This window comes from Erpetoichthys calabaricus, chromosome 14, assembly GCF_900747795.2.
Source record: "Erpetoichthys calabaricus chromosome 14, fErpCal1.3, whole genome shotgun sequence".
Classification (NCBI taxonomy): domain Eukaryota; kingdom Metazoa; phylum Chordata; class Cladistia; order Polypteriformes; family Polypteridae; genus Erpetoichthys; species Erpetoichthys calabaricus.
The window spans coordinates 92,163,086-92,177,735 of NC_041407.2; the positions used below are offsets into that span (position 1 = coordinate 92,163,086).

At 42.8% G+C, this 14,650-nt stretch overlaps 1 protein-coding gene across 1 annotated transcript; it reads right to left on the bottom strand.

Annotated features, from left to right (window-relative positions):
• Nucleotides 1-1,446: 1,446 nt before the first annotated feature.
• On the bottom strand, nt 1,447-6,336 carry LOC114664964 (UPF0500 protein C1orf216 homolog). Its single transcript, XM_028819298.2, has 2 exons — nt 6,133-6,336; nt 1,447-5,984 (listed from the first exon to the last, which is right to left on the bottom strand). The coding sequence occupies exon 2, from the start codon at nt 5,954-5,956 to the stop codon at nt 5,123-5,125; it is 834 nt and encodes a 277-aa protein (XP_028675131.1). The 5' UTR covers nt 5,957-5,984; nt 6,133-6,336; the 3' UTR covers nt 1,447-5,122.
• Nucleotides 6,337-14,650: the final 8,314 nt, after the last annotated feature.

The window sequence follows — 14,650 nt, forward strand, 5'->3', positions numbered from 1 at the left end:
TCCCAGCCAACACAGGGCAGGAACCAATCCCGGGCAGGGTGCCAACCCACCGCAGGACACACACAAACACACCCACACACCAAGCACACACTAGGGCCAATTTAGAATCGCCAATCCACCTAACCTGCATGTCTTTGGACTGTGGGAGGAAACCGGAGCGCCTGGAGGAAACCCACGCAGACACGGGGAGAACATGCAAACTCCATGCAGGGAGGACCCGGGAAGCGAACCCAGGTCCCCAGATCTCCCAACTGCGAGGCAGCAGCGCTACCCACTGTGCTACCGTGCCGCCTACAATAAAACCATTTTGGGAAAAAAAAAATATAAAGTGTGTATATATATATATATATATATATATATATATATATATATATATATATATATATATATACAGTATATATATATATATATATATATATATATATATACTGCGGTGGGTTGGCACCCTGCCCAGGATTGGTTCCCTGCCTTGGGATTGGCTCCAGCAGACCCCCGTGACCCTGTGTTCGGATTCAGCGGGTTGAAAAAAGGATGGATGGATATATATATATATATATATATATATATATATATATATATATATATATATATATATATATAAATAGTATATAGTATAAAGCATAGGTGTTGAACTCCAGTTCTCGAGGGCCGCAGTGGCTGCATGTTTTCATTCTAGACATCTTCTTTTTTAGTGAGCCGTTTTTACTGCTAATTAACTTCTTGTGCTTTAGTTTTACTTAACTTGACTTAGGCCCCTTAGTTGTCTCTTTTTCCTTAATTAGTAGCCAAACAATAATGAGACATCAAACAAGCCACCATATGACAGAAAAGACAAAAAAATTAACAGATTTGGAAATGTCTGCTGTGGCAGAATGAGAGCAGCAACAAGCCATTGAATTAAATAACGGCTTTAATTAACAGCAAGAATCAGCTTCTCATTAAGAGACTGGTTGGAGTGAAATTGGTTGGAGTTTGAAATCCCAGTTTAGCTGGTCATCTGTTGGCTCGTTTCACGTCTCATTTCTGTTTGGCTGCCTTTTCATGAAGAAACAAATCAATTCAGAGGACTGAATCCTTAAAAACAGGGCTATTGAAATGAAGCAAAAAGGAATTAATTAGCAGTGAAAACTACTCACTGATTAGAAAAAGGGTCAGAATGAAAACCTGTAGCCACTGCGGCCCTGCAGGCCCAGAGTTCGACGCCCCTGATATAAAGTGTATATGTTTTTTATATATATTTATATTAATAGCATACATATATATACATTACATAATAAAATACTAAGGTCTGTGTGTCCAGTCCCTCTAAACAATGTGATTGGTCAGCTTGGCCTTGATGTGATTGGTCAGTTCGACTTTGGGACGCAACAAAAGAGGAAGTGCAAGTGTGAGACGCACAAGGAGGAGTAAAGGCATATGAGCCATGCTGAGAGAGTCACCTTCAAAGAAGGTAGGTATAAAAGTGACCTGGCGGTGACAAAGGCACCTCGAAAATAGTAGCAGTCTGAGAAACAGGGTTTACTAGAATCCACTTGAGGGACGGAGCACCAGAGACATTCACACACACAGAGGTACATGTAGATCAAAAGACAGTAACAATTTTTACTTATTCTATTACCTACATTTTGTGACAGACAGCAGGGACAGACTGGTGCCCTGGTCACAATAAGGAATAATGGATAGACAGGGGGAGATATCCATTCAAGATTACAGGCTCCCCCAACGTGCTGGATGGCAACACTTCTGTGCTGGTATGTCCATTCATGTGCCCGCAAGGCATGAGCCCCTGCTAGGTCCTATGGGTGGCACCAGGGGGTGCAGCAGAGAAGGGTTGTCCCTACTTTTTGGGGAGTGATTCCTCCTTGTAATGTCCTGATACAGGAAGTACTCCAGGTTCTGGCGTAAAAGGGGTCATCTCATCTAACTCAGGGGTATCAGAGTCTGGAGGAAGAGTGCAACGCTTGCCTGGAGGAGTGAAAAAAGGGAACGAAGAAAAGAAAGAATTGTATTACGCTGCAATTGGAAAATGTGACTTTGTTTGTTTAATAAAAAATAAGTTCATTTGATTCCATAACTGTGGTTGTGTAGTTGTGCCTGGGGTTTGGGGCTCAGTAACGCTCCCTGAAGGCCATTATATAGATAGATAGATAGATAGATAGATAGATAGATAGATAGATAGATAGATAGATAGATAGATAGATAGATAGATAGATAGATAGATAGATAGATAGATAGATACTTTATTAATCCCTGGGAAATATACAACAGCTTTGGATTTAAAATCAATCCTACAGGTAGCAACGGCAATATTTGGAGTACTGAATTGGATAAAAGTGTACTATGTAAAGTTGGCCATGATAGCTTACAGCACACCACTCACATGAAGGCTGATTCCACTCAACGGGTAAGAATCCCAACCCACCATTTTATTACCTCGGAGGAAAGTGATGCTCTACATTATGTCAAATGAAAAATCAAATTCTCATCCTGGGGATCTGTTCAGACATTTTTTTAGAACTTTGCAGGACCTCATTACTGGGATTCTAATATAAACAGGCCAGGCCTGTGCTCAACTGTTTTGTTTTATTCTGTACAAAAAGCTACAGGATTTAGGTCGGGGCTGTCAAGCCGTATGGCTCTCTTTGCTGGGCAAGGGCTGATGGATTATTTTTGGATCATTCTTTTGTACCTTCTAAGTTATTTTAATTTGTTAGATTGGGATATATTTTATTGTTATGTTTCATTTCCCAAATAAAAGAATTAAAAAAGGAAAAAAAATCTAAGCACCCAAAATGGTGACTAAGAGACATTGCAGATATAACGGTAAGAAATATTAAAACAAAAAAATAAAATAAATGTATAACAGCCTTGACAAATTCCTAATTGAATTCCACTTGTCATGTTGAGCCCAGCAGGTGGGTGACGACAGTTACTGTTGCAGGGGGTGTGGCTAATAGAATGGGTGTGGCTTCAGGTGCCTCAACACTGAGCACACTTTGGGGGTCACCAGTCACAGATGTGGTCGCACCAACTGAGAACTGTTAAAGAAGCTGGTGGCCACACGTAAGCTGGCAGGAGACTGTCCAAACAAGTGGGCACAGCATGAGGCACAACTGGTCACCAGCTCACTACTAGCAAGAACTGAAAAGAGAATTAAAGATTGCACTGTTAACACGACCAAAAATCAATTGATTACAGACAACCTGGGAGACAGTGGGCTGCATATCTGACTGCACATGTGGAAACTCTGAACTTTAAAGCATTTAAAACTACTGCTGAGTGACTGGCATTCACCTCTTTATAAATTATCTCTCAATGGGGTCTTAAGGGAATATCATGGATCAGTGAGTAGAGACCACCAAGAGAGAGAGAGAGAGAGGCTGGGAGCATGCACTGATACAGCACGTCGCTGCACCCACCACATGACAAACCACCTCAAGATCCCAATTTAGGACCCGAGTGCAACTATGCAACCGGGGACACCTCAGCACCCAGCTTACCTATTTTTAACTAGCACTGTTGATAGGATGGGGGAATAGCACAGCACTGAGCATACAAAAGAAGAACAAATAAAGAAAGATATCAAATGTCTTGGGGTGGTCATCCCATCTCCAAAGATGGACCTCTTAGGCCATTACTCTCCTGGGTCTTTCATCAAGTGCACCTCCTCTGTCCCATGAGCTGCTCCATCCTTTGTAGTTTTGGATAATGTTCAGTCAAATTCAATAATATGCCAATGATACGACTCAAATGGCACATCAACTCACAACTGGGGATGGAGAAGTTGCCGGAAATGTGTAGAATATTCTGCCCAGACATTTAGGATTTTATTATGACTTTTATCATTAGCAAAGATGGCAAAATGGGTAATTGCTGCCACCTTACAACACAGTCCCAGCTGGGGTGTCTTCTGTGTGGAGTCTTTCCCAGTCCAAAGTCAAGCAGATAAGGTGGAATGGTGACTCTAAACTTTGAATGTGTGCTGCTCAGGGTCAGTTCTGCTCAGATCTCTGCATGCCTGATTTGGATTAAACAAGTTCGGAGAAAGGATGGAGAGGAGTTGACGTGTTTGCCTTGTGCTGGACTTCCTTCTAATCCACTGTACGCTCATAATTTAAATGGAAGAGAATAGCTACATAGTGGAGAAGATAAATCAAAAAACAACAGGATCTTCCATCCATTTTCTAAACCTATTCATCACCACAGGGACCTGATCATGGGAGCAATGGGTGCACAATAAGAAATGAACTTGAAAGAAACATCAGCTCACCATGGGCTAAATAAAACAGCAGGCCAGTTTAGCCTCATGGATGACCACCATTGCCACTGGAGAAAATGCACCCCCACTGAGAGCTAAACCCGGGTTCAAGCAGTATTAGACAGCAATGCTATCCACTGTTTCATTTTGCCACCTTACTATGAATACTTAATCCCAGTTTTCCATCCATCCATTTTTTGCTGCTTATCTGATTCCAGGTTGAAGGGGAATGCCTAGATGGATGGATGAACCATCCCCTAATCCCTGGTGCCAAGTGTCCTCAGTTATTCTTCTAATGCAATAGCGTGACTCACCCCACACATAATTCACACAGGTATGTATCCCCAACAGGACAACTAATGGATGCCAGTCTACTTAACATCATGTTGTCAGACTTCATTGTAGGCCAACCCAAAAAGAAGTTAAGTCCTCCACATGGATGTCATTTGAGTGCTGGTAGGAACATCTGTGGGACAAGACCATTACCTCTGGCACAAAAAACTTGGGCAGTGGAGAAGTGGGCACAAGGAGGTTAGTTGAGGGCATCCTGGCTGGGTGTAGAATTCAGAAATAATAATTAAAGTCCATATTGCCGTCCTCACCAGCACACACCTTGCTGCATAAAGTCCATACAACATTTGTAGAGTAGATGGAGATAGAAAGGACTTTGCTTCCACTGAAATCTTTCGGACAAGCAAGAACCCCCCCCCCCCCCCCCCCCCCAAATCAATTGGCACATTGTTTTCTCCCACCCCATCCCCTTTCATTGCCCTTTGAACATGCAGATGAGGTTACTTGGAGTTTGAACCCTTCTTATTCCAGATATCAGCTGACCAAGTGACCTCTGGCAGCAGGTAGGTCACTTTAGGTGCTGCCCACCACCCCTCGGTGCCCACGGCAGCGTAGCAGCACTTTGCGGTTCTCCAGGATGATATCATAGCTTTCTTGCAGTCGGCCTTGCTGTTCTGCCACCTTCTGCTGCAGGCTGCGTATCCAGCGGATGAGTGCCAGGCGACGGTACATGGTGAGCTGGACCTGGTGGCGCTCTTTCTCCTGGGCTTTGAAGCGTTCTTGTTCCTGCAGGGTACAAACAGCCTCAAGCAGAGCCGGCAGAACCCTGTGGGCCTGCACTGAACTCAAATCTGGGACTTGACTGGGTGGCTTAGTGTTGTTTACCTCGGTCAGACCTTCTGGGGCCTTGTCCCAGGCTGGCACTGGGGAGTCTTTGCCAGGTGCTGCCCCCCAAGTGTTTCCAACAGATGGTGCAGCGGCACCCTCTAGAACAGGGCTGTCAATGCTCAGAGAGGAAATGCTGGGGCTTCTGCTGAAATCCGTGCTGCTTTCGACCCCATCTTCTCCCCCATCACAGTTGTCTTTATTGTCCCCTTGCTCAGCCCTTGGGTTCCTGCCTTCAGACCCCTCTGGGGGCTCCCGAATATATTCCTGGCAGTGCTCTTCTGCCCCTTGGGTTAAAGTGGAGTAGAAGTTCGTGCCAGTGCCCGGTCCGTTCTGGTTCAGATTGTCATTGCTGTCAAAGGTGGACAAAGTGTCCCTGCTCTCCAGGAAATTGAAATTGCTGTCTTGTAGGCACTTCCTGTCTGGCTGACTGCTGTAACACCTGGACATGCCATCGAGCTCGGCCCTAAAAGCACACTTGAGGGAGCCGGGAGAGTCTGTTAGCGACTGAATCCCGAACATGTTGGCTCCACAGAGCTACGTGATAAGCCTGTCAGAGAAAAAAAAATGGCGCGTTTAGGAAATCGAGCTAATAAAACGAAAACGCCGCCCTCCTCCTCCTCCTCCACGATCCGCCAGGGCTGCGTGGTGCTGAAAGGACAGCGACCCGCCCAGCCCCACTGCGCCGCGCTTCTTACCTGTGAGCCGGGGAGCCGTCTAGACAACCGATCACTTGAATCGAACCGAGTCGAGCAGAGCCTGATCTAAACAGGCCGAACCGAAGAGCTGCGCAGAGCTGATGAGCCGAGCAGACGAGCCGCCCCTCCACGAGTCCAGCGGCGGAAACGAGTGCGGGAAGAGGGAGTCACTTCCTAAAGATAAGCGGCGAGTAAGAGAGAGAGAAAGAGAGAGAGAGAGAGAGAGAGGGAGAGAGAGGCGGGTTTGAATTGGAGAGAGCGGACGGGAGAGGAGCCACTGGGAGGAGGGTGGGCAGCGAAACTGGGAGAAATGGGGAGAAAAAAAACTGAGAACACGAGGAAGGTGAGAGTAGAGGACCAGAGAGAGTGAAGGAGTGAAGTGGTAACAGCAGAGTTGGGAAACTGGAAGAACCAAAACGAGAGAACCGTTAACAAGCGAAGATTTGCACAGCACCTGAGTGAAATAAAGAGGTAAACCAAGAACTTTAAACTTCAGAGAGCTATCTACAAATAAAAAGAGCAGACATTAAGTGTGAGAGATATCTGGGAACATGAGAAACAAGAAAATGGGAGAACTAGAAAGAGAGAACAACCACTGACTCTGAGTGGAGTAGGAGGACTTTAGATATTGGAACTGCAGTAAGAGAACTGGGACTATTAAAGAGGTATCTACAAATAGGATAAGTGGAGAGAGAGAGAAAACTGGGAACAGCAGTGATGGGAAACATGGAGACACCAGAAAGAGGGAACTGCAACCGTGCCTGAGTAAAATAAAGAGGAAAACTGAGGAAAACATAAGATATGTGGGACTGCTGTAAGAGAAGTGGGAACATTAGGGAAGTGAAATTAGAGGACTGGAGAGAATGAAGTGGACAGGGAACAGCAGAGGTGGGGAACTGGGAGAACCAGGAGGAGTGACGAGAATAAGAGGAGAACTGACAAGACATGAAAGGGAGAAAAAGGCTGCAGAGATCCTGGAATCTGCAATGGAGAAAAATAGACAGAGAATACTAGGAAGAGCAGACAAAGACAACTGGGATACATTAAGACTTGAGAGAAGTTTGGTTAGAGAACATACACTTAGAAAATTGTATAATAAGGAGGAAAAAGAAAGGGAACAGCTGAGAAATATAATAGAGAAACAGAGGCAGAGAGAACATCTAAGAGGTGCAAATGGGGAAATGGAGACAGGGGTCTGGGATACAAAATGTGGGAAGAAGCAAATAGGAGAGGATTTGGAACATCAGAGAACTCTGGAAACTGAAACTCTCGCAAATAAAAGTGTCAGAATGGCTATCCAGAGTGATACCATAGGGAAGCATTCTTGGTTTTCAAAAGAACTATCCAGAAGAGCCTTCATTTAATTAGATTTGTAACAGATTCCATCAATAGCCACAAACAGATGAGAACAAATTTGTGAAATACCGGTGGGTACCTAATTTTAAAAGGACTCTTATTACAATAACACAGGCCCAGTTCAGATTTTCCTGATCTTTTGTATCCTACTAGGTAGCCTATTATAAATTAAATATTTCAGGTTTGTCCACATATTAAGAATCATTTTAAAGCTCAAAAATGAAATTCATATGCAAAGAAGCCTTCTTGGAATGAAATGGTTCTTTGTGAATCAATGGCTCTATGAGGGATCACACAACCCAGTAAAGAGACAATAATGCACTGATTGGCTCCTACTTGAGTCACTTGTGCTGTTAAAGCTTTTAGGGATAAGTTAGGAGTAATTCAATGAAGCATCCATCCATGCATCTTCCAAACCTGCTTAGGAAGGATGGTGCGGCGGTGCAGAACACGCGGGGTGTGAATGAGCACAGAAGTGGCGGCCATGTGAACTATCAATAAAGAGCACGCGGAGATCAATACATAAATGGCTAAATCTACCCAGCATACATATACATCAAGTCAAATCAAATGAGCAGGGAGCACAGTAAACACCTGTAACGTAAAAATGAGTTGGAGTACCAAAAATAGCTTAAACATGAAACTGGGACACCTGAGAAGATGAGAGTGACTATAGAAAGGCACAACATTAGCAAATAAAGAAAACTGGGAAAAGCACAGTGATGTAACTGGGAGAAAACGGAGAGTGAGAACAAAACTTCATAAAAGTCCAGCTGGAGAAAGCATAGAAAGATAAATGGGAGCAGCAGAGACGCATGGCTTGGGGAACTGGAGATAAAGAACTGGGAAAAGGAGAGGTGTGGATTTAGAAGAACTAACAGAAAGACACAATCAAAGCACCGAAACACAGCTAACAAGATGGAGTGGAGAGCTACAGAGGTACAGTGGTTTGGGGAGAAGAAGAAAGGGAGACGGAACTGCAATAATAAGACCACTCACATACACATACAGTATGCACATAATACTGGACTCCATATGGGAGAGGCAATAAGGGAAATGGGAAACACATGGAGAAATATGAACTGACTGAGACATACATCTGACAAATGACAGGAGACCATTCCTATATCAAGCTCATTTGTTTAGCATAGTGGGGAAATCAAAAATAGGACACGGTGTGTATAAACTATAGGGGACTCATAGGGTGCCCACTATCTCATGGCTGAGCCACTTGAAGGGCATCGGGGTGCCCCTCCATTAGAGAAAGCACATGTGTTTAAAGAGGCGGTATACAGAAGAGTATGCGGGGCGCAGGAGGAAGACAGTTTGGTCCTTAGTTATCATAGATAGAAAATCAGTTACTTGAATATTTCGCTACAACTGTCTATTTTAAGTACTAATGAATAATAAAACATAATAAAAAGTAAAAGTAAAAAGTAGAATTAAAAAAGTAAAGTATAATAAAAAAAGTCAGTCAGTCAATCAGTCATTGTCCATCCCACTATATCCAAACACAGGGTCACAGGGGTCTGCTGGAGCCAATCCCAGCCAACACAGGGAGCAAGGCAGGAACACATCCCTGGCAGGCCACCACACACACACACACACCAAGCACACACTAGGGGACAATTTAGAATCTCCAATCCACCTAACCTGCGTGTCTTTGGACTGTGGAAGGAAACCCACGCAGACACGGGGAGAACATGCAAACTCCACACAGAGAGGACCCAGGAAGCGAACCCTGGTCTCCTAACTGCAAGGCAGCAGCTCTACCACTGCGCCACCATAATAAAAAAGTAAATAAAAAAATAAACGATATTAACACCTCATCAAAAACAATATTATGAATTACTTTATCCTCTAACTTATATTCTATAAACGTTGCTTTTTTGCATTTCTATTTGCATATTGTTCACGATATTTTTCTCTTTCTCATTTATTGGATGATTCTCTTTGTTCTTCATTTTTATTACCTGCAGCTCTTTTTTGTTCATTTTTTTTTTTTCGACGTTCATTATCAACTCTTGCCACTCTTTTTCCATCACAATCTAAAATATGATGCTCTTCAATAGACAAGACAGTGCTAGGAAGAGTACATAAATATAATTTGCTTTTCTGCCTTTCCATTATAACCGACTGCATTGAAGGGCAAGTTAGCACTGAGCGTGTCATGGGGTGGGACAGAGAGAGGATGTGCGCAGTAGGAGTAATGATTGGACGAGAAGAGTGGAGGGGAGTGGTCAAGGCTGACTAACGCAGGCATGATGGAAAACGTTTTAAATATATATATATACAGTATATATATACTGTATATATACATATCTCCTTTATGCAGTCCTCTGTAGAGTATACTGCTAGTCATGACCTGTTAACAACAGACTGACATGTTTCTTGAGAAATCCATTTCATTTTGGCCATTTTTGAACCCAGAACTGAACTTTAGGAAGGGCAGTACCTTGTAACCCAAGTGAACAGAATAACAGGTGTCAGCAGTGCTAATGGAGTTACAAAGGTGAAACATGAAAACTGGATGCAGCATCTTGCTGGTCAGTTCTTGTCTTCAAGCGCAGTGGGCAAGACAGAGTGAACTACAAAGACGCCATGGATAACTAAACATACGGTTAAGAGGACACGCTGATACAGCGCATTGTCGCACCCACAACATGGCGAACCAACTCAGGATCCCCAGATTAGGACCCGAGTGCAGCCATGCAGCGGGTGACACCTCAGCACCACACCAGTTCATATGGAGTGGAACAGTGTGAGGTTTTTTATGGTGGCTGGAGTGCCACTTCTGCCACCAAACCCCCAGGTTTTTCCCTGCAGGCTGGATGCTGATTAACGTCATACCCGCAGGACGAAGCAATTGCAGGTTAAGGGCAAGTTTATACACACCGTGTCCTATTTTTGATTTCCCCACTATGCTAAACAAATGAGCTTGATATAGGAATGGTCTCCTGTCATTTGTCAGATGTATGTCTCAGTCAGTTCATATTTCTCCACGTGTTTCCCATTTCCCTTATTGCCTCTCTCACATGGAGTCCAGTATTATGTGCATATGTGGTTCTGAGTGGTCTTATTATTGCAGTTCCATCTCCCTTTCTTCTTCTCCCCAAACCACTGTACCTCTGTAGCTCTCCATTCCGTCTTGTTAGCTGTGTTTCGGTGCTTTGATTGTGTCTTTCTCTTAGTTCTTCTAAATCCACACCTCTCCTTTTCCCAGTTCTTTATCTCCAGTTCCCCAAGCCATGCGTCTCTGCTGCTCCCATTTATCTTTCTATGCTTTCTCGAGCTGGACCTTTATGAAGTTTTGTTCTCACTCTTCGTTTTCTCCCAGTTACATCACTGTGCTTTTCCCACAGTGGGAAACAGCGGCCCAATGGAGTAGAGTCACTTTGGGCGTTTACAGGATTTGAACTGGCAACCTTCCGATTACCAGTGCAGATCCCTACCTGAGAGCCACCACTCCGCCCCATAACATATATAAACATATGGCCTTGTTATTAAGTGTGTTTCTTTTTAATTAGTTTTCATTTCTGCTGTCACGTGGCTAAGCCTGTAAGAACGCCAGTTGATTAGTTAACCCTCTTTGATTTCAATGTCTTGTGACAGTGAATTGGACAGTCACTACTGGACATCAGGCAGGAACCCACCCTAGGAGCAGCATAAGTCCATCATAGAGTACATGTCTATAATGTGTATACTGTACATGTGTTTATGGGATGGTGGTGGAGTGGTTAGCAGTGCAGGTCCAGCATCCTCAGCTTGAATCCCATGTGCAGTCAGTATGTTCAAGCCATGCGTTTGTGGAGTTTCCACCCATATCCACTAACACATGTATTTGTTTGCCTAGCTGTAAATTCCAAACTGGCCCTGTGGGCGCCTGAGGGTACCAGAGTGGTATGTCACCCTGTGCGGGGCCAGCACCTACTTTGTGCTGAATACAAGCTGCCCTGACTCTGGCCCAGTGATTTTGATTTTAGGTTTGTGAAAGGTGCTCAATAAATGTAACCTATTATTATTATTTTATTATTAGTCTAATAGTCTAAGTGGGCTTGAGGTTCTGGAGATGGTTAACATGTAGCACGTTATTATAAGGTGTATATACAGCCATGGTGAGAGACCAAATGGTAAAAGGAGCATCAAAATATTAGTGGATGTGGGGGGTGGGGGGTGTGAGAATCTCACAAAAATCAATCAGGTAACAAATTGCTGGGTTGTAAGGTTCCTTCTTGCTTGACAAAGAACCATTTTATTCTGGGAAAGGATTTTTACAAATTAAATTGGATGTTTGGGCTTTGAAGAGACTCCTAATATGTCGATGAAATGGAAATCTTTAATGTCTAGTAGGCTACCTAGCAACATACAACAGATCAAGAAAACCTGGGGTCTCATTTATAAAAATTGCTTGAAAACAAATGGCATGAAATATGATATTGCATACACCATAAAAAAACAGATTTATATAAACAGGCGCACACACATTTCTACACAATTTACCGTGATAAATCACAATCTTCCTGTAAATGTATACACGTGAACGCACCTCGGACGCCTGGTTGCTGCCCTGAAACATCGATATATGGAACAAGCAAATCAAACTCATGCAGTAGCCATCACGATACTTCAGAAGTTCATGGGCTGGTAGAGCTGACGCATCGAGACCCCGCCACCAGCATTCAAGGCTGTGCTCTGCAGCCGAGGCCGAGAGAAAATGAGTAGCATTATAGCACTTCTCCACTGCATTCTGGGAAAGGCATAAACCTCAAGTGTCTAAGTGGGTAGCCGCTATTACCTGGCATGTGTAGTGACGTGATTGCTGTTACAATGAATAGCACAGGCCATATGAAAAACCCAGGGTTCAGCTGCTTACCTTACCAACAAGCCATTCATCGGGTACAACACTGTCATGTCTGTCAAAGCTACAAAAAAAATGAATCCCAGGTCACCCAGGCCACCAAACCACATTTGTCAGTCCATCTTGGCATCTCAGATGAGTTCTGCGTTAACAGAATGTCACTGTTCATGGTTAACAAAGGCAGCTTCATTCTCGTGAGGTACCCTTATTGCGATATGAGTGCAGTAAAGTGCTCTGATTATGTTAGGAGAACCGAACACTGATGGAAATTGAGTTTTTCTGTTGGCCTAAACCTGCTATGTTTTATGTATGTACTGTACAACCACACCAGTCGAAAACTGAAGGTAGTGCCTCGCCGGTCGATTAATGGCTTCCAGCACAGAGGCCATGATGGAGTGAATCTTAGCTGAGATATTCCAAACTTGTTAGCCAGTTTACTGTGAAGTGACAACAAGTGGACAACATAAACTGACCAAAAACAAAAAAAACTTTCTAAGTGCAAATATGCAGCATTGGCCCTCTTAAATGGAAGCTAAAATAAGTCTGTACATCATACTTATGACTTTAGAGGTTGTAATAAAGAAATAATCGACTTCTAGTTGTTTTAAAGAATTGGGGAATTGTCCCATATAATGTCCAAAGGACAGGTCAAAATAAAAATGAACAAGTGGTTCAAAATAAAACATTCGACACAAGCAAATGATACTGAGGGGTATTTATAGAAAAATAATAACAAGCAAGATGGCAGCCAGACGTGACCAAACAGGTAGTGATGTCATCATGAGGACAGAAGTGAGAGTGAAGACCGGCCATGATGGTTTCTGGAACGGGATAGGGTGGTTTTATTTCCCTTCTTTGTTTCTGAAGAAAGAGAGAGAGAGACGTTAGTATTCCTTCGCAACCCTTTATCCCACGAGTATTCACTCACCTTAGGGTTTGTTGGCTGCCTCCAACTCACACATGCGTGACAAGCTGTAATGTGTTTGTGACTAACTATGACAGGTTCCTAATTGTTGAAGAAAAGAATTCATGAACCTCCTGCGCTCTTTTGATTTAAGCCAGCACGTTAGTCAGCAAACACACAAAGAGGGGCACACGCTAGATTTAGTGATTAGTAAAGGACTAAAAGTTGATGTGAGACAGATCATGGATATTGGTTTATCTGACCATTTTCTCTTACTATTTAATATAGAAATACTGATAGATAAAATTAATGAGAAGCATCTCTCTATTATAAAAGAAAATCTTGAGACGAGACAATTACCCTTCTCTCAGTTTACTTCTCTGTCAAGATGCTAATGTAACCTGTGTGTGTGTGCTAGACCATCAATTATGTTGTGTTTCTTTTTTTTTCAGAATTCACGGTCTTAATCTTCTTTATTTATTTATCTATTTTGTACAATGCTATATACTGTATACGCTGCCGTTCTTTATTATATTCTGTAAGTGCCTTGCACATGGGAAAGGCGCTATATAAATAAAATGTATTATTATTATTATTATTATTAATTGCCAAGTCCCGCCCTCCTCTCAACCACGCACACGGCCCTCTTGCCTCTCATTCATTTCAATGCTTTTGTCAGACAGTTCCTGCACTCTCAGCTCTTATACATTTTTTACGTTTCCCTCACTTTAAGTTCCCAATAAAAGAAAATTTATTATGTCCAAATCTTAGTGAAGAATTTTATGCCGATGGGTTATCAACAGAAGAAATGAGTACACGGGCAATCCTAGCATTGAGAAACGATGAAGTCAAACGAATTAACAAAAAAATTGTCAATCGGTTACACGGCAAATTGGTTAAGTGCGTATCAATAGACTGAGCTGAAACAGCTGGTGGTAATGGTGCGGAAGATGAAAACATCAACTTACAATATCACGAAGAATATCTACAATCGTTAACACCATCCGGTCTTCCACTGGCTGAATTACTGTTGAAAGAAGGATGTATCGTAAGGTTATTGTGTAATTTATTTCTGAGTGGTGGGCTGTGCAGTAGGACAAGATTAGTTATATTCAAAATTGGTCGAACAATTCTGACATGTAAAATTTTAACAGGTGACAAGAAAGGTAATGTAGTACATCTTCAGGGGATAACATTGCACACCAAAGGAGATCTTGATATGCCATTTGTATTAAAACATTTACAGTTTCCCATTAGAATAGCTTTTGCAAAGACGATTAACAAATCACAGGGACAAACATTCGAAAAACTTGTTTATTTATTAGAGAGAAAGAAACGATATTCACTCACGGGCAGTTATATGTTGCATTGTCACGATGTAAGTCCAAACACAGAATTAA